This window comes from Neodiprion fabricii, chromosome 6 (assembly GCF_021155785.1).
Source record: "Neodiprion fabricii isolate iyNeoFabr1 chromosome 6, iyNeoFabr1.1, whole genome shotgun sequence".
In the NCBI taxonomy this organism is placed as follows: Eukaryota; Metazoa; Arthropoda; class Insecta; order Hymenoptera; family Diprionidae; genus Neodiprion; species Neodiprion fabricii.
In genome coordinates, this window is record NC_060244.1 from 808,008 (window position 1) to 827,105 (window position 19,098).

General features: G+C 44.4%; 1 protein-coding gene across 7 annotated transcripts; it reads right to left on the reverse strand.

Annotated features, from left to right (window-relative positions):
- Positions 1 to 2,306: 2,306 nt before the first annotated feature.
- Positions 2,307 to 19,008, reverse strand: LOC124184367 (beta-1,4-glucuronyltransferase 1). Of its 7 annotated transcripts, none has more exons than XM_046573981.1 (5): positions 12,019 to 12,334; positions 8,810 to 8,897; positions 7,579 to 8,568; positions 7,330 to 7,513; positions 2,307 to 2,704 (listed from the first exon to the last, which is right to left on the reverse strand). In XM_046573981.1, exons 1-5 carry the CDS (start codon positions 12,101 to 12,103, stop codon positions 2,498 to 2,500), a joined length of 1,554 nt encoding a protein of 517 aa, XP_046429937.1. In that variant the 5' UTR covers positions 12,104 to 12,334; the 3' UTR covers positions 2,307 to 2,497. The 7 variants fall into 7 exon arrangements, with proteins under 7 accessions (XP_046429937.1, XP_046429939.1, XP_046429938.1 ...); XM_046573986.1 differs by lacking the exons at positions 8,810 to 8,897; positions 12,019 to 12,334 and adding exons at positions 13,458 to 13,716; positions 13,797 to 13,933 and having other exon boundaries at positions 2,309 to 2,704; positions 7,579 to 8,552; XM_046573983.1 differs by lacking the exons at positions 8,810 to 8,897; positions 12,019 to 12,334 and adding an exon at positions 18,757 to 19,008 and having other exon boundaries at positions 2,308 to 2,704; positions 7,579 to 8,552.
- Positions 19,009 to 19,098: the final 90 nt, after the last annotated feature.

Sequence of the window (19,098 nt, forward strand, 5' to 3'; positions counted from 1 at the left end):
ACGTAAAATCGCCACAGGAATCGATTACGTGCTCAGTCCGAACACTCTGCGACCAGCAGATCAAGAATTACTGCGGAAAACCGAAAAAATGAGTCCGTATTTCTTCGGCTCTGAAATAGTCCAGAAAGGGAAATACAATCTGATTTCGAGGTCTTCGACATCCGATCACGTAAAAAGGAACGTTCGGGCGGATTTGTAAAAAAACTGAAACCAGTTCCCCCTGACGGCTAATTTACTGCAGCAGTTATTGCTGTGTGAATATGCAAATGCACGACATTTCAATATTCTCTAATTACTCCTTACTTATCGTCTCATCCACTCATATCCATGGTTTAGGGAGACTTTATATTGTGCAAATTATTTAATTATCAGTTTAATATCCTTTCAAATCGCTACCGAATATTGATTCTTAAATTGCCCCCCGTTTCGGTCAAGTCTCCCAATCTGACTGTGGTAAAATGCGATCTCATCAAAGGTGCCGATCGTCTGACATCAAAACAATAAATTATCTTCTAGCACAGATATCTTGTATAATTGCGACTTAGGTATTCGCTCAAGCCTTACCTTCCATGAAATCCACTCAAGCTGCTACATCTATCCTTCCAGAAAACGAAATCGTCGAACCTCGAATCGAAATAACAGTGAAACCGTGAGTCCAATTTTTTATTCGCCAGCCCAAGGCAAGCGAGTCCCACGATCCGACGGTCGAGCAGAACCTCGATTTGATTGGGGACGTTTAATTTCCTCAAGCCAGCCACAAAGTACAAACAAGCTTCGTGCCCTTTTGGAATTCGGCGGAATCCTGCGCTTTCGAACAGGAGAAAAACTGGGCTGGCTACAGGCTATACGGATAGATAGTTGAGCTGCCCTCAACTGCAGACTGGCTATTTATCTCTTGGCAAAGTTTCATCGTCTGAACCGGTAGAGAGAAAGGACTCTCGGCTTACACGTTCTACCTACCGTACGTACCTACCGGCGACTGCGATCATATCCGTTCACGTGAAAGGCAGCAAACCGGGGGCATAAACGCACGCGATTGAAAATCCAGCCCTACCCCCTTTCACTCTTTTCACCCCCTAGTCGTATAACCGTGCTACTTGTGGGCGGAGATGAAGCTGCAGGGAATGCCGGCGGTGCCTGTGCGCGTCATAAGGGTGGCCGTTACGGCAACCGCCTTCCCCAATTCCATCAGGCTTTTCGGGCGCCGCACAATCGCCGCCACCTCACAGTTTATGGTTAGAATCACACGGTTTACAAACCGCTCAGACTTGTGGCGCGGTCTCCGTGCCAAATTTTTATCGCTATTTACGAGGCCTCGTTCGACCAGAAACAATGGAAATGTCCCCACGCACCCCACCGGCACCATTAAACGCTCACCCTGCACCTTACGGACAGATCTATGACCCGGAAGTAATATGCGCCTATCACGAACCACAGCTTTTGCCTACAGCAAGCCGTTTTTTGTTCATCTTCTCCGAGGGACCGTGACGCAAAAAAAAAGATTATTTCTCTGCTGAAGAATCTGATCGCTCTCGTGTTTCCGCTACTTGTGACATTTTTTTTTTTTGTTTCTCTTGATCAACTCTTGCGTGCATCGAATTGTGGATTCGAAAAAATATCGACTTGGATGTCATATTCCATTTAACACTTTTTATTTCTCATGATATATATAATATGTTTTTTAATTCCTGTCTTATTCATGAATTTTCTCGATTTTTCTCCTTACAAAATAGTCCTTAAAGATATTCGCATTAGTGACTCTAACAAGTCAAATATTCACATTTCGCTGAGTGTGTATACTATGTTGAACAGTTTGTATTGTACACGGTAGCACCGCGTTCTCTCATGTACGCATATACATCTATTTATACATTTTATCAGATAATCTATAATTGTTTGGCATTTGCGTAGAAAAATCGTCATACATTATTTTTGGAACAACATGCAACTTCGCAACTTCATTTTCGAAAAATATGTTTGTCGATATCAGTTAATCGATTTATTAGTTTTCAAAAATAACAGATAACTGTTTTCAGCTTAATTTAATACTGTTTCTGGCGCCATACGCCATATATATATAATATGTACATACATATATATATATATATATATATATATATATATATATATATATATATATATATATATATATATATATATATATATATATATTATATATATATATATATATATATATATATATATATATATATATATATATATATTATATATATATATATATATATATTATATACATACACATACACACATACGCACATATATATATATATATATATATATATATATATATATATATATATATATATATATATATATATACACATTTTTATACGAAGTGAGCATTTAATTCACGAATGGCACACCAATCTTTTCACACAGGATGTTCACATTACATAATGCGTATATCGTGTCATAAAGTTAATCAGTCGATCCACCGAGTTCAATACGCGATTCGGAATCGACGGAGGGATTTTTGTCAGTTCTGGTTCTTCATCATCTTGAGAGGATCCCGATTGTACCGGGCAAAAACTTCTTTCTTGAACCCATCGAAGAGCTTCCGGTTCATGCTGTTTTGTTTCTCACGCCACGCTGGTCGTCCCTTTTTGGTCTGAAGGCCCCAATGTCCGGTGAAAATGGGCGTCAGCACAAGGAACTCGTGGCCAGCAACGAACATCTCGTAAACCTGAATCAACAACGGAAGAAATTCAACTCTGATGTAAATGTGTTCAACAGAAGGGATGAAGGGCAGGTGCAGCACGATACTCGTACGTTGTTTCAATTCTCCCCAATTTAATTATCACGACTCCCAAGTTCCGTTTGATATTTCGCTCAGCTAACGCGCGGTTCTCGCGCTGCGACGGGTGACATAATTTCAGCAATTTCCGCCCCAGCTAACGCGCAAACAGACGTGCAGACAGCCGACACCTTAGTCTCGTTGTTCTGTCCCGGGAACGACGTCGCAATAATAATGTACCGGCGCCTATACGCCGTCCTGGGTCGTGTTGCAAGTCGACACGTGACACCCCCTTCAGCCACCGACTTGACGAGTCGCGACGACGTCTCATGATCGTTTGGCATCGCGATGTCAGGTTCGAAACCCGGGCTAGAGGAATGAACAAACGGATCAAAGAAAGAGTTTCCAAGATTGTTGCAGGTGACGCCTTTCGACTGGTTCGGTCTTCAGGCAAAAGCTTTTGTGCCAAATTACATTCGCAGCGTGAAAAAATTCTCGCCTTATTGGTAACGTCGCTGATGGAAGAAGCAATACCGAAAAAACCGATAGCCTCCTTTCCTGAGACACTATATAATCAAAATGTAATTGGTTTTCCTGGATAGAAAATTCCTTGAAGTAGAACTGGTTACGAGATCTCCGAAAACTCCTTTACGTAGGTAGAGTAGGTATCGAGACAGAGGCGGTACCGTGTACGAGACAGCCGACCTAATGGACACGCCACGGTTCAAGGTCGATGGTCTAGACACCGGATATATTTAATTCAGTTTGACAAAGAAATGCGAGGTGGTATGCGGGGGCGCGTTCCGTTGGCACAAGGACGTTCGAGGAATGAAAAATTTAAAATGTAACGTGTGCCATGTGTCGTGAAGTACGTATAAGAGAGAAGCCGCGGTGCGCATACCACGGGTACAATGCCGGTGTACACTGGCTGGTGGCAGGGCGTGGGTGCAAATGAAATTGGCGGCTGTCAAGTGTACGGAGAAAGGGTGGAGGCGCCGAGCTCACCCGCCCGACGCTGCAGGTAACAGGACGAGGAAGAGGAGGTGTACGCTTGGGAAATGTGTTCGGGTTAATTTCACGCTCTGGCATCACCCGCAGCGGTGACCATTGCTGGGTACCGGGTGCAACGTCGCTGCAGTTTCGCACCTGCGTGCGTTGTTTATACCCCGTTTTTGCGCCGTTATTAAATTTCATGAGGTTTCAAGTGGAGGTAGCGAGTCTCGATCCGTCCTTCCTTTTCGATACTTTTCCAACTCTGCCCTCCGCACGAACCAGTGCTGTGCGATTAATCGGTCAATCGGCAGCTTCGATATCCGTTTTTCCCACTAATCGATCGATCGTCGTTCCGTTTTTCCCTTGTCTCGTAATAACGGTGTAGGTCAATCGGTACATGACTCGCAACTCATTTACCATGTTGGAACTGTGCTCGTCTCTGACCGACGTAGACAGATGTTGTATGTCTGAGTCATGACTCAGATTCGACTCAGATTCAATTAATCGAAAAAAACGAAGCTGTCGAATAATCGGTTAATCGCACGACACCAGCACAAACTGATACCGTGCGGTAAAACACCGTTCAGAACCATTCGCGACTGAATTGAGTGTACCACCGTTGAAAATCATCGAACCGTAGTTGCTGGTAGTTGTTGAATATTGTTTATGGACGATGGAGCACTGGGCTTTTATTGTAGCAGGTGTTTCAATAGTTACTATTGATGACACTGTTACCAGCAACAACGGTCCATCGAAGAACAGTGTTAGACAATGAACATCATTAACGATTCAAGGCTGGAGCTGTCAGTATTGACAAATGACACTTCCATCGAAAGCAATCATCGCTCTGTGGAACGCAAGGCTTTGGTCCCTTCGTAGGCGCCGTTGAACCCCTTAAACTTACCTTTCAACCCAAAGGATAACCAGCAAAGTTCGAACGGTGATCTACCGTGGGAGAAGGTAGTAAAAAACGCGGAGATGATCTGGCGGATAAAGCAGAAAAGAGTCACGGTTCCTCTTGCACGTATGAAAGTGAGATTGAATAAAAAGAGCACCGCTAACTTCCCTCTTATCAGCCGGTGAGTTTTATTCGAGGGGATCGCATGTAAATAAGGCAAGGAGACACGACGGGGCTACCGAAGGTGAATCTGATAATTGAGTTTTATGCGATCACACGCCGGTCTAAATCCTACTGAATAAGGGGCGTCCTCCCTTATACGCCCACTTATCGTACGACCTCTAACAGTGGCCCTCCGCTTCCTCTTCCGTTCACATCCACATTTGCATCCGCTCACCCCACGACTCCCGATGCTGCAGTTTCCCGGTTTTCGACCGCACCCAGTCGAATCACTGATCTCTACCGCAGGCGTTTTACAGTGCAAAATCGACTCTCCGTCTTCCTCGAATACTCGAGAGACCGAGGGTACACTTTGCGATATTTTCAGACGGATCATGAACTCAACGTGCAATTTTTCTACAGTGTTGAACGAGATTCTCAACCGCTTTCGACACCGAGTGATCCTACAGGTGGTGCGTTCGAAAAACCGACTATTCTGTGACCAATACCCGTAGAGATAAAGTAAACGTTGAGCAAAGCATCCAGTGCAGCAGTACTCAATCAGTCTAGCATTTATCGTCCGCTTCGAAGCTCACGGAGCTGTACCTCAATTTTCAATTTGCCCGACCGATTTTATTCTTTGCTTATCAGTTTTTTATCGAGGGTTTTCCGTCTTCGACTCAATTGCTTGTACAAAGGTGTGGTCAGTCGAATTAATTTGAACAAATGTCGGGTTGTAATTCATCTACCGTCTGATAAAAGCATGTTTGCAAAATCTGTGTTGCGTAATCTGATTAATTAACAGTTACACCAAGTACCTTAATATCAAACATCCAAACTATTAGCACAAATTTAATTAGGCGTGGGAAGAGAATGAAAGCGGTACAGAAAATATTTCTGTCAGAACACAACCCGACAATTAAACTATATTGATACACCCCGAACAATCTGGACCAAGAGCTGATTGTGATAATTGTAAAATAAATCCACGTACCAGCTGACCTTGGTAAGTTACGGAACTTGGTTATTAACCGTAAAAGTAAAACGTCGGGATCGCACCACGATTAACCGCGAGGACCTTGAATTAACGAGAATTGAACATGCTTTGCTTAAGCGCTTGAAAAGAATATTTCACTAATCTGCCATTACCCGCAGGGGGTTGAAGAACATATTTTTCCCCCTCTATTTTCATGCCGTGGAACGCGAGAAAGCTCACCACGCAATTTGAAGTAATAATATTCTTGCTGTATATTTTGAGCGTAAGATATTCCCTGCTTTCCACATTTTACGCGTGAGGTTCGAGGTTCACCATTACTCTACTTTCATCTCCCCCGTAGGAAAAGCGCAAATCTATGTACCTACCTACAACGCTGGCCTATGTAGCGTTGAGGGGTTGAAGAACGTGTATCGGGTCTGCCTTGCGACACGGAATCGTAAACACACGGGTCAAATGTATGCAGCTACCTATGTACGTACATACCAGGCGAAATAAGGCTGGAAGAGAATATTCATTCTCATTCCGTCGCCCGGAATTCAGACTGCTGTGCTGTGTTCGCGAATGTAGGTCTATTTTTCGTGCGCCAACCGGTGTTACATTACCTTAAAGCCAGCTTCGTACTAGCACGTACTACACGTACTGTCTCACCCATTTGCATCTTGGATATTTTCCCCTCGAAACATTCGCACCCTTTTCCTTTTACTGTTTTCAGAAACGAACATAAAAAGCTTGAGGATTGAGAGTTTACCGATTGTTCAGGGAGTTTGGTTTGGATTAGAAATTTCCCCTTCTTGCCCGCCAACACCGTTTTTACACAGGTAGTTTAATTCGGATGTATTTTACGGCTTTCTAAAGGTGAAGTCATTAGTCACATAAGATACAAAAATCTGGGTAAGTATAAGGAAACGCGGCTTGGCAGGGAACACCGATGTACCGAGCATGAATCGGTAAGAAGAGTTTCGAATTTCTGGTTCACCGCGATTGATTCGGTCTTCGAGACTTTGAAAAATGTTTCTTAACGGGACCGCGAGAAAGTTCAAAGACCCGTGTCAGCGCCTCGAAAGTAGAATGCACGTCGCATATAATAGTGCCAGAATGTAGTATAAACCGAACATCCACGGATACCCGACTCGGCATTATCGACACGTATATCAAGCGGGTGCCTAGAAATTGAATAATGCTTGCCAAGAGGACTCAACGAGTTCCTGTCATACGTTAACGCTGTGATGTGGAATTCAATCAGCGATGAACCGCAACCAGATCCCCAACTCCGCGAAGGGAATTCCGCTGCACTCGCGTCATCGGGACCACCGCCTGTCGCCGAACATTGTCACGACAGAGATTCCCTCTATAGTTTGACGTCCCAACGGTTTAGCCGATCGCATTCATGCACTCGTCGTGTTACAGAATTCCCGTGTCAACGTATCACGATGAGCACCGTGGCGAGTATCGTTGAATAGAATTGGTGCGTAAATAATTTTTTACGAGATCGAAAAGGAAATAAAGAGAGGTAAAATATTCACTCACCTGGGTATTTCTCGTGTAACCATATCCCATGAAACGTTCATCGTGTTCCGGCGCGGTGTCACGAGCGACGTAAAACGGCTCGTAAAAAAATTCGAAATTATTCACTTCGTGACTCACGTAAACCTTGCCGGACCTTACGACGTCAACGTTGCCTCCGTAGCCTGGCAACACGTCCAAGCTCCATCTGAAACGCGACAAGAACTTTGCTAAGCACCTATCTTCGCCTTTGGCTTCAGCCCATCCTCTCACCTGGTAAAGTTGGTGGCGTACTGGTTGTGAATGAAGACCTTCTGGTGAAAGGGTCTGGCCAGTCCCTTGTTGGCGATTCTGACGAGCTCGGTCTTGTTTTGAGGAAACCGAACCCTGGTGTCGATTTCGTAGGTGGGAATTACGTAGGCGCACTTCTCGCACTGCGAGGACTTGAGAAACTCGTCGAGGAGGTTGGCCTGGTTCGGACTTGGGATGATGTCGACGTCCGTAAGGAACACGTACTCGGTCTGACAGTTCTTCCTCGCCAGATTACGCAGGTGGTTCTGCGGGTAGACGTTACGATTCTTCCACGTTGCCAACTCCTTCGAGACGCCCACGAGGAAGGTGTTCAATGTTGCCTCCGGCTTGAGACAGTCCTCGTCGCCGGTGAGCTCGATCATTTGGGGCTGGTCGAAGACCGGTCTGTCCTTTGGTATCGCCACCGAGAATGTCACGCGTTCGCGGATCGGCGCGTAACACTTCCTGAGGTAGGCCAGGTACCGCTGAAACACGAAGAAACTCTCGTCTCCGGGGGTGAAAACCGCCACCGAAATCGGTCCCGTCCATTGATGGGCGACCTGAACCAGCGAGTAGAGCTTCTCCACCGAGCTTTGCGTTGCTATCGATACTGAGTAGCTCGACGATAGCGCCGGAAACTCGGAGCCGACCACCACCGAGTCGAACATTTTGTACAACCGCCTTGCGTCCCATCGCCCAACTCGCACGTCCATCCGCAGGATGCTCGACTCCGAGGGCTGCTGATAGTCTCGTGGATCGCAAGATTGCGCCGGAGCCGGTGTCCGGACGGCCGGAGATTTTTCTGTCAGGACACTAGGTTCTCCCGCATCGTCTGCCGGGGCTACGTAACTCGGCCCGCAGTCCTCCGACTGAAGGAGCAGCATGGTGAAGAGCATGTTCGAGAAGGTGATTATTATGACGGTAACCAAGCTGAGATTCCATGGCCGACATCCCAACTGCAATTTAATCGGCCTGGGTCGGTATTCAAAATCTTTAATTTATATTTGTTAGAGCGAAATAAATATTATACTCCTGAGAATATTCCTGATTTTACAAACAATATTGAACAATTTATGTTTTTCTCGCATGTCAAATGTAATTCTAAGGTGTCCGCAATGTCTTTCTCTCTCTCTCTCTCTCTTCCCTTCTCTCTAACTGTCATCACTCTCGCGAAGCTTTTCCCATGAATAAGCCATTTTGGGTGGGTAATTACCTCGTCGAAAACTTCTTGCGTGAGTTGCGGAACAAAAATCTGGCTCGGAACTTTGCCAAAGTAAATCGAAAGAGGGCTTCTTCCTTCGCTATAAATACACGTCGAGGGTAACATTAAGGTGTTGCGTCCACAGGGGGTGAAAGTAATCGTTAGCGAATTTGCAGTAGCTGCAAAGCATTGGGAGAGGAAAATGGTCCGATATCGAAAAGCGAAATTCGGACGAAGCAATCGTTATGCAGGATTGTTAGGGCGGGTATATCAAAGATGACGCATCGGACCTCGCGATTTCTCCCAGGCCGTTCTTATCCGTTGACTTCTCCCCGGCCCTCCGAGATTTCGTAACGAGATATCAGGCTATTAATTACACGTGCAGAGCCACAGGAAGGATAGTTTATGGTCGACAGTGGCAATAGGATCGGATTACGCATCCTCTCGTAGGTACCTACTAACGACCCAATCCCCATCAGCCTTGGTCGAGATGCTTTATTGCCCGGCTGCGCCGCGGGTGTATCGCGTTCCATTATAAAAATTAAATATTCCCAGGTCTCGTGGAGGCGGAATCTTTTCATTGCTGGTGAAAATGAGCTAGAAAACGCCGTGAAAAGGTCAGAAAAATTCTTCAGTTCGTTATTTTTAATTTCTCATAAATTCGCTCCCCCTCTTCGCATATCCGCGGCAATGAAGAAAACGAGAGAGGAAAGATTCGGGGTTGACTATACGAAATACCCTTCAGCCACTCAAAATCCCTCCTTCGGACCCCTGAATCCTTGGCCACGAGATGCTACTTTAGGAGTAAGTTGTTGCATTAATCGATTCAACGGCAACGGGACAAGTGGCCGATGGGGAAGAAGAAAGGCCTTGAGCAAATTCGGCGGCCTTACCGCCCCAGTCGTGCAGCACTGATTTACTTCGAAACTATGCGATACTCACTCCCGGTACTTCGAAGTTCCGCCTTCTATGGGACGACGGCTTATGCGCTGTGTACATTACGTAAACGGGTCCATGCAGCAGACGATACGCTCGATTTTATCCACCAAGTTTCGCCGTTCCCCTATTTCCACATGGTGCCCAGGGTCTAGCTTGCAATTGGTTTCCTTAAGCGCGGAACTTTCTACTCTCTTCAAGCTACCAAAAACGCTCCACAAACGACGGTTCGACGCATCACGATTTGGTTATTGTTGAAATTTACGAAATTTCCAGGTCACACTGAATATCAATTGGCGTACAATAATAAGTGAGGTAATACTCTCGATGCACGGATAACAATTTTGTCCTGGCCCAGTTCTTTTTTAGAGTGCTTACAATAAGACGTTGGCCGTAGCTCCTCGAATTGAATATAACCGCGAATAATACACGATTCTGAAAATAGAATTGTAACAAGACGATGCGGCCTCGGCCCACGTCTCTGTTCGTTAAACGCAAAAACGAACTGCTTCCCTATTCTAAAGCCACTCCTCCACTGGCAAGGATGCGGTCGCTAAGACTAGACGTTGAATTCGTTCTATTCGCGGACAACCGCGGAAATCGTAATGAGGATAAGCCCCGAGTGTATTCTGCCGGTGATCTTTCAGGTTGGAAGCAAGTTCCTGGGAATTTGCGATACCGTGTTAATCGTAAATCGGGAATAGTAGCTTTAAGGGTTGTTTCTCCGGGAGAGAAATCCGTTCTACCTATGACCATTCTCTAGAATCCAAACAAATTGTCCAGACATTCGAAGAAGCCAACCAATTCTGTTAGACGCCACTTTTGCCGCAACTTTCGCACGTAATTATGATACTTTCCACGTGCGCGTAGTAGTAGGGGAGCCCAAGAGGGGATTTTGGGTGTTATTCAAGCGCGACAGAACAATATAAGGGAGGAAACCTTGCACCCTGTTATGAACGACCACCATATATGAACCCTTAACATACAAGGGTGCGTCTAGGGTAGCCAATCAGATTAGTAAAAAAAAATTGATCCTCAAATTAATTCGAGCTCGTCAGATTAATAGAAGGTAAGTTAATTACATGGAAAAAAGCGTCAATTTCAATATTCTGACGATTTGATCATGATATAAGAGAATAAGCGAGTAATTAGTTTGCAAAAAAAAAAACGTCACCTGGAAGTATTCGAGCGCGGTTATTTTTTTTTTAATTTGAAGGAAATCATGTAAAAATTACGGATATAATATAATCTGACGGTTTCTACAACGTAAAAAAGCTAAAATTATTGATAAAATGAGGTACGTGCAAGTGCTGAGAACTATGTATTTCCCACTCCGCGCCTCTCTCCCCTTCTCACTCTTTCTCTATTTCTCACTCTCTCGCACCGTCCCCCCACTACTTTTTGCGGCTGATCACAGTACAACGCGGTCGTGTTCGAAGATTTGTGACGCTTTGGTTTGTTTATTGCGTTTTAAAAAACTTAAAAGTTATTTTATTTAATAACAGCCATATTTTTCTTAGGATTGTTTTCAAAAACTGAGAATTATTAATTGAGGATATAACAAGTAATTTTTTTCAAAAAAAACATAAACAAGCAGTATTTATTTTTTTGTAAATAATTTTTAAAGTTGGTCACTTGCGATGATTCACGTGAGTGGAAGTAAGTGAGCGATAGTCGGTAAAGAAAGACAGCACTAGTGAGTGAGAAAGAAAACAATAGCCATTGACTATTGGTGTCCTTTACATGTCACGGTACTACCTTAAGCTGTCAGAACAATGAAATTCCTCCACATAATTATCAGATTATAGGTTAGCACAACAAGGACATCGAGCTGAACTGTCTGCATATAAATCTGATGAGCTTGAGTATTTCAAGGTCACTATTTTTTTATTACATTTTCAAAAATCGGCTGTGAGTTCTGACTGCATCCAAATCGTCAGTCTTTTGAATAGGATATCTTTTACAGGTCACTTAACATTCCCCCTGAATATCTGATGAGCTTAAATAACTTCTTTTTTTTTTCATTTTCTACCCCTTCGTGCTGCCACCCCCGACTTGTAAGCCGGCAGATTAATACTTCTCTGTTAACGGAAGCACATAGGGCGTATACGATATTAATGTCTGACGCACTCGAGTATTTCTTTATAATAAATTTTTTTTACATTTTTGAAAATTAGTACCTACTTCCCCCGGCAGTAAAAGAGCATATATCATATGAACTTTTTTTCTTTTTTGTATCTAATCTTTATGATCCAATAGGTTCTCGCAGCGCTCGAGTGACTTACCATTTAGCCTCTTTTGCTCCCGTACTAATAGCTGATCACAGGGACACTTCCACGTACTAGGACTGCAAACGAAAACACGTGGCATTGCAGGTCAGTTCAAGCCGCAGCAGCAAGTACAGGGAACGTCGAGCTGCTCGTTGAGAATAACCACAAACTCTGCAGTAGGTGCAAGAGTGCAGAGTGCGGGCTGCTCGTCTACTGCTGCAATGCACGCGGGCGAGTACGTACAGCGGCAGGTCAGGAAGGAGATGATTGATTATGCCGGTACAATGTTATCGCCGATGGAGGCCGTCGAGTACAGCCTGACTCATGCATCACCGTTACATGACTGGGGCATTACCAGATTGGCACCAGCGCCGCTGGTTCTTCAGGTTTTCGGCTCTTTTTCCTCAACGCCGATTCTCAAGCCTGGTCATTCTGGCCTCAAAGTAACTACAATGTGGAGGGGGAAAAACCGCATGTACGTGCATACTGCAAGAGTTGTTATTGGTTCGTGTAATCAGTCTATTCGCACGCAACACAGGCTACAGTCCGGCGCTAACAGACGTGCGATGCATGGGCTTTAATGAGGCAGCGTATGAAAACGTATATACGCTTATCTCTGAGGCGATGCGGTTCCGTGGTATAACGCAGACCTATTAGTTTATTATCGTAGAACCGAGCCCGCCGATATTGGGTAACGCGCTTTCGGCGTTCTATAGAAAAGTCGAGAGCATTGAGAGTTTCCAAAGAATTTCCAATTCTCGCCTTTGCAGTCCCCCAGGCCAACCGCTAGCCGCCTCGCATCCCAGTCTCCATCCGCACCTCGAGTTACGGTAATGAACAGTATTCAGTTTATCCTAACCCGAGTTCCGGCCGTTTCAACCTCGCGTTCGAAGTTCTCTGGAAAATAGGGGGAAAATAGGCTGCGGGGATCTGAAAGGCTGCCTGTATCCGCAGAACCTAGACCGAAAAATCCACCGAGTTCACGGCCTCCGGCTGCTGTTCAAACTCTAAACTTCTGTGTCAATGTTTGCTGAGACCTTTTCAGTACTGCGTGGATATGAGGTATACGGGTCGTTTCTTATATAACGATATCTGTAAGCTTCGCACCGCACCAAAACGCGATCAATGCCACGACTGTCGGCTCGCCCAGACGATTCGATTACACAGTTATGCTCGACTTGGAGTATAATCCCCCAGTAATTAATTCGACGGTTGTGTAACGCGATTCGCTCGAGTTTGATAAGTCGAGGAGTACAGTGTGCGCTTCTTCGTCTCCTAGAGCACGGGCCGCTTATGCTGCAGCGCTTTTTACGCAGGCCTGAGTTAACTTGAGCTTGGGCAATTACGCCCAATTAAAATATTTCATACACAAACTTTACGCCAGCTTTCATCTCGTTCTCTAGGACACTTTCAGCTTGCCTCGTCCGCGGAAAAATACACCAATTACGTCTTACCATGTACTTTGGCGTGAAACCGGCCGTACGGAGGAAGGTAATTGGCACGTATTGCCTCTATTCTGAGACATCCACGCTGCTCGTCTCCCTCACTTCCTCGCTGTGATACCCGTGTACCTTTCAAGGGTGATAATGAAAAACTTGTGTATAGTCGACCGGTGAAAACGCGCGCCGCGAGCTGCTTTCTTGAGGGGCTGCTCATCTCCAATGCTGGTTAACGTTGAACCGTTGTAAAAGCTTCGTCGTGCCGTAAACTGGGCTGCAAAAATTAACGAGGACGCGTTGGTGTATCGGATAACTAACTAACTAGCTAACTAACTAACTAACTAACCAACTTACTAAATAACCTACTCGACGTGTGAGGCTAAGGGGGCCAGACTGGCTCTTCTTGTTGTTGCGTGGAAGAGATGGCGAATTCGGCTCTCCATTCGGATCAATAATATTGAACGCAGAGCATTCCGGAAATAATCAGACATTGATCTTGATCGTTTCACATTATCTGCAGTCCCCGATTCATATTTAGATAAGGAGTTATCAGTAACAGATAAGCCGCATTTCCTCCGAGCTGTGAGGAGATTAGAATCTGTGTCAATATTGGGTGGAAACACGTTCTGTGTGCGTTCAATACGGCCGGCGTTTATTCTCTCCGCACATACGAAATTCGTCGAGTGACAAAAAGTGGAGAAAGGGAGAGAGAGAGAGAGAGAAACGAAAAAGAGGTTTGGAAGTATTTTTGGAATTCAGCGGCATCCCGTCGGAGCTAATTAGCTGAGAAATTTCTAATTATCTTTGAGTTTTAGGGCCGCTTTGACGCTGTACAACCGACCCTCAGAAACCACCCAGTTTGCACTCAATACAGCCGAGAACTACTTCAGTTTCTTGGCGTAGCCCTTCGAGGTGACAATCACACGGCCGATTACCCTGAAACCCAGCTTACCATTTATCTGCCCTGTCGCCCTAACACTCTACTATCCTGCTGTCTAGGGTCCTCCATTTTTAGGTACGATCCTCGAGGTATCCAGCCTCTGCAGACAGTCCCGGCGATTGTTCGAAGATCCGGGCATCGGGTAAAAAATAAATTATCATCCGAGGTGATTTCATCCCACTTTATATCGCACTGCTCCGATTTATTACTTATCGAACGCAATATCATCGCAATTATCGTGATAAAAATGATCTGTGTGATTAGCTATCGAGAAACTGGAGCATCGAATGGCAACTTTTAGTTTTTACAGAACATAAAGTGCTCCAGTTGGATTATCCGAAACCGTTTCGACGCTCGTTTCCAAAATGGACCTGCGCTTGCCATTGCTATTCGTTTCACACAAGATCGCTGACATCCGGAGGGGACTCGCTTTTCTCACGAATAATTTTGCGGCCTGATAGGTTTCAACTGCACGTGTACAATAGGAACTCGATAATTGCCCTCGACATGCATCCCCCGATCTGCCGTCAGAGCCTACTTAAAAACCGACCAATAATTGCCACCGTTTACATCGCGGAAGATTTCTATGCCGCAACGTGAACATCGGAATTTCAAGAGTTAGGGATTTAAGCAGCCAGATGGGGCCGAAAAAAAAGATTAGAAATCGCTCAAGATTTACGAATATTCGAATTCATCTAAGTGTTGCTTTCATCTTGGTGTATCCCTACCTAATCCCGAAATGAAATAAAGGTAACGGTCCAAAAGCTTTCAAGACCTTCGCGCGACTCATCGAACTGAGTTGAAGCGCACCAGACGGTAAAAGGAAAAACGACATCCAAAGTTCTATACTGCGATTCGAAGATTGTAACATCGATACGAAGTATTGTTATAAATTTGTTCAATATTAGTTGGGCATATAAGTTTTTCTACATCCCGCGTATGAGAATACGTAGAGAATGTAAAACTGGTTGCCTTTGGTGAAAAAAGTTCGGCGACGGTAAAGTCATGCGTAGACTCCTTTATGGAGTAAAAACCAATCGACCTTGTGATAAATATTTTTTGTTTATACTCACTTACCACCTCGCGAAGATTCGATAATGGATTCATGGGATAAATTCCAACGTGTCCTTCCGCAACTTGTGCCACGTGGGATAAAAACCAACGTCGTTCAGCGGGACCGAGCTTCTCACAAAAATACAAAAAACACGATAAAATTCATACCGTAACTTGACTCAACTGCTATTTAATATGTTTTTATTACTTTGATATTAAAACGACTCGTCGGACTACTTCAAAGATAAGAAATAATCAGACTGTTTCCTGACGGCCAAAAATCCAATGGTATCGCTTGGTAACCACGTCGCGAAACGTGAACGATAATTTGATTTTCATGATAAGTCACTGGAACAGTAAATGTATGCTTAATGTGTGCAATTTTTATTGTTAATTGAACGAAAGAAAATACGCAAGTCTCGGATGTATCACGTCAAACTTTTGTTATACTCGAAAATTGCCTCGCGACAAGGTTTCACCGTCAGGATACATATGAGTATGCAGAATCACCTTAAAATCGAAAAAAAATATCAAATTGCACAAGTGGCGATGAAATGAAATGGTAAAAACTATGTAATCCGTTGTTGCAATTATTGCTATTATTTCGAATCATTAGCTACACCTATATAATTCTAAATAGCACACAAATTATCGATTTATCTCGTCCCAAGTCGAGCCACAATTGAAACATACGACACCACAATTGCCTTGAATTAGCGATGGTAAATACTCGACAAGTATTAACGTAAGAAACCATCCGATCATTAATCGACGAAAAAAAGAGAGGGCAGGCCATAAACGTAGCTCCGTATGAACGCCAATGTTTCATATTATCCGCTGGAAATATTTCATATACCTTGTTCAGCTGTTAATACATATTGTGCCGATGATATCGATGTTGAAAAGAAGACACCAACTGCACAAACACTTGACAATATTGCTACACTGTTTAATTTTTGTGCCTGTTAATAAATAGTGCACGCTTTACCGAATTCAATATCGTTTGTGCTCGGTAAATTTTGTGTGGTGAAAATTGAGCCACTTCGACAGAAGTGAGATGTCAAGAAATATTTTTCAAAATTGGAGAGCACTCCAAGTTTTCTTCAGTAAAATCTCACTCGTGTTATTGGAGTAGCTCGATTTTCACTAGAAAAGAGTGAAATTTCACTCGGAAAAATTTGGAAAGTTAGTAGGTACCTGACAGTAAAAATTCGCTGCTTGTGTCTGGAGAGAAGAGCAAATATACAAGGAACAGAATCAAATTATTCTGTATCCGAAAAAAAATTCCGTTTATCTAATCCAAGACCAAAAAATTTCCAAACGAGTTGAACTAATTTCATGAACAAAATGAGACATCGAATGTAGCGCTTAGTTCCCGAAATCGACTTCGCCTGCAAACTTTTGATTCATCGTTGACTTTTTTTGTGGTCTGGCTTTGTTTGGGCCAAAGTAATTAATTTTTAACGAGGTTATATTGTTCAGAGTTTACCCAAAGCGCAGGAGTACTTCTCAACGATAAAATGGAAATGTCATACGCTCGTTTATAATTTCCGGGGCATGTTGAAAAGCTCGTGATTCGATAATAATTAATGCCTGGAACATGCCTGACCTGATAAATTTCTACGGAAATTACACAAGCAGCCCCCTTATGAAAGGAATGTCGTATAATTTTCACCAATTTCCGTCAAAATTCCAAAACACGCGAACGCAATTCTATCGAGTATGCATGGCTGCGGAATGTCAGTTTCCGAGCACAACGGCCGACGATCACTGTCATTCTTACTCTCTGTCTTCAAAGGCATCGATCCCGTAATACAGAATTCCATGGATCCCGTCGAGTCAACGGGAAGCGAGCGGTTATTCCCAGCGACCGGTCAGTTCGATAGAATTATTTGATAAACGCTACGATAAATTGTCGGAATAGGGAATCTCTGCTAGTATAAATCCTCTCGTCCTCATCCTCGGAATTGTCCACCCTCCTCCAAGTTCTCCATCTACAATCAGCCCTGCTCCATCCCCGGTTCGGTAAACAGTAACGCAAATGTTAGTTGTTCAAAAGTTTTGGGTCGAACAGGAGGCAGGGTGTAAACAGCGGTAAACACATACACCGCATTGTCAGGCTCGATAATAAATTTCCGAGCCTACCAATGTAGTTCGCCTTTATTTAATAAAGTTCTGGCCCCCGCAGAATAAATTCCGATTCTGCGCGTAGCCTTCGCGAAGTTGATCACTGAATTTGTCGCATATATTGTCTTCGAATATTTTTTTCCACGTCTCAATCCACTTCTTCTGATTTAAACACACAAGAGGCTGATCGACGCGAAAATATATTATAAACAGGCAGATAAATAATGTATGGGTGTATAATATTTTCAAAGGTGTTATTTATGCCCGATAACTTTATCCCATTTACGACTTCATGGATGGCGACGTCGTCGGTGTAGCTTCGATGATACGCGAAGGGGAGATAGGACGGGTTTTCGTGTCGTTTGAATTTATAGGCGTTAGATTATTCGCCTTCTTGCTTATACGCGCGGGAGCGTCGATCGAAGATCGAGATTCATCTTCGAATTTTTCTCAGTGTGATTTTATTCATACGTATACGTAGGCATACTATACGTGGCGATATTGAAAGAGCGGGAATTACACAAACAGAAATATAAAATTCTTATCCTACTACCCCAGAGTTTTATAGCCGATCGCTAGGACTCGAGTGTACAAAACAGAATAATAATGGATAGATATTTCATCCTCTGTTGCACGGAGACATTTTACGCCCATTGATATTTATTGCGGAACACCGGCGCGACGTCAGACTTTCCGGAACGTCCGGCACACACAGTTTACTTTTCCAATTATCAGCGATCAACGCTACCGTTACAATTACGATGAATTTAGCTCTTACTAAAGTTCACGGCCCTAACACATAAGTAAAATCCACAATACGTTATAAAATGCAAATTATGATGACGATGATACCGTTGAACGAACACGAGCGATGCGAACAGTCGCCAATAGCGTGTCTAAAGATTGAATACCCATTTCGTCGCCTTCATCTATAAATCGGTATGAATCTATATCAGCGATCAGTACGGTAACGTTTTTTGCTTCGAGTGACAAAGGTCAAAACTTTTATGAAACGTGTCGAATAGGAACTGGTAGCGACATCTTTGGCCAGCAGTAGAATTATTCCACCCTCCATGTAAGCTTCAGGGGTAAGTTACACCAGCACGAGTGTCGCCGGCGTCGGGTGATCGGGGTTGAAATGAGCCTGCGGGGCCTCGGGGAGGAACGACAATGCAGAGGGCAAAACCGACTCACCTGAATCATTGATAAACGTGGAGGCATGCGAGGCGCGGCCCTCCGTCAGACGTCGAGACCCCGGCAAAGTCGGGACGAACCCTTGCTCACCGAGCTCAGCGTTGCGGGGCGCTCATTGGACCCGCCAATCGGGGATGATCGCCGGGTAATCAGCAGCGATGCACTTGTCTCAGCGCGTCCGCCGAAACTCACGCGGCCTCACACCGGCCCACAAACTAAACACGCCTGTTTATTTACGCCTAAGAAATGTCAGATTAGTCCGGCGTCCCGACGCCGCTGCAGCGGCTCTGTCGTCGCGACGCGCGCGCAACTCTCCGATCGATTTCGGCCAAGCCGCGCCGC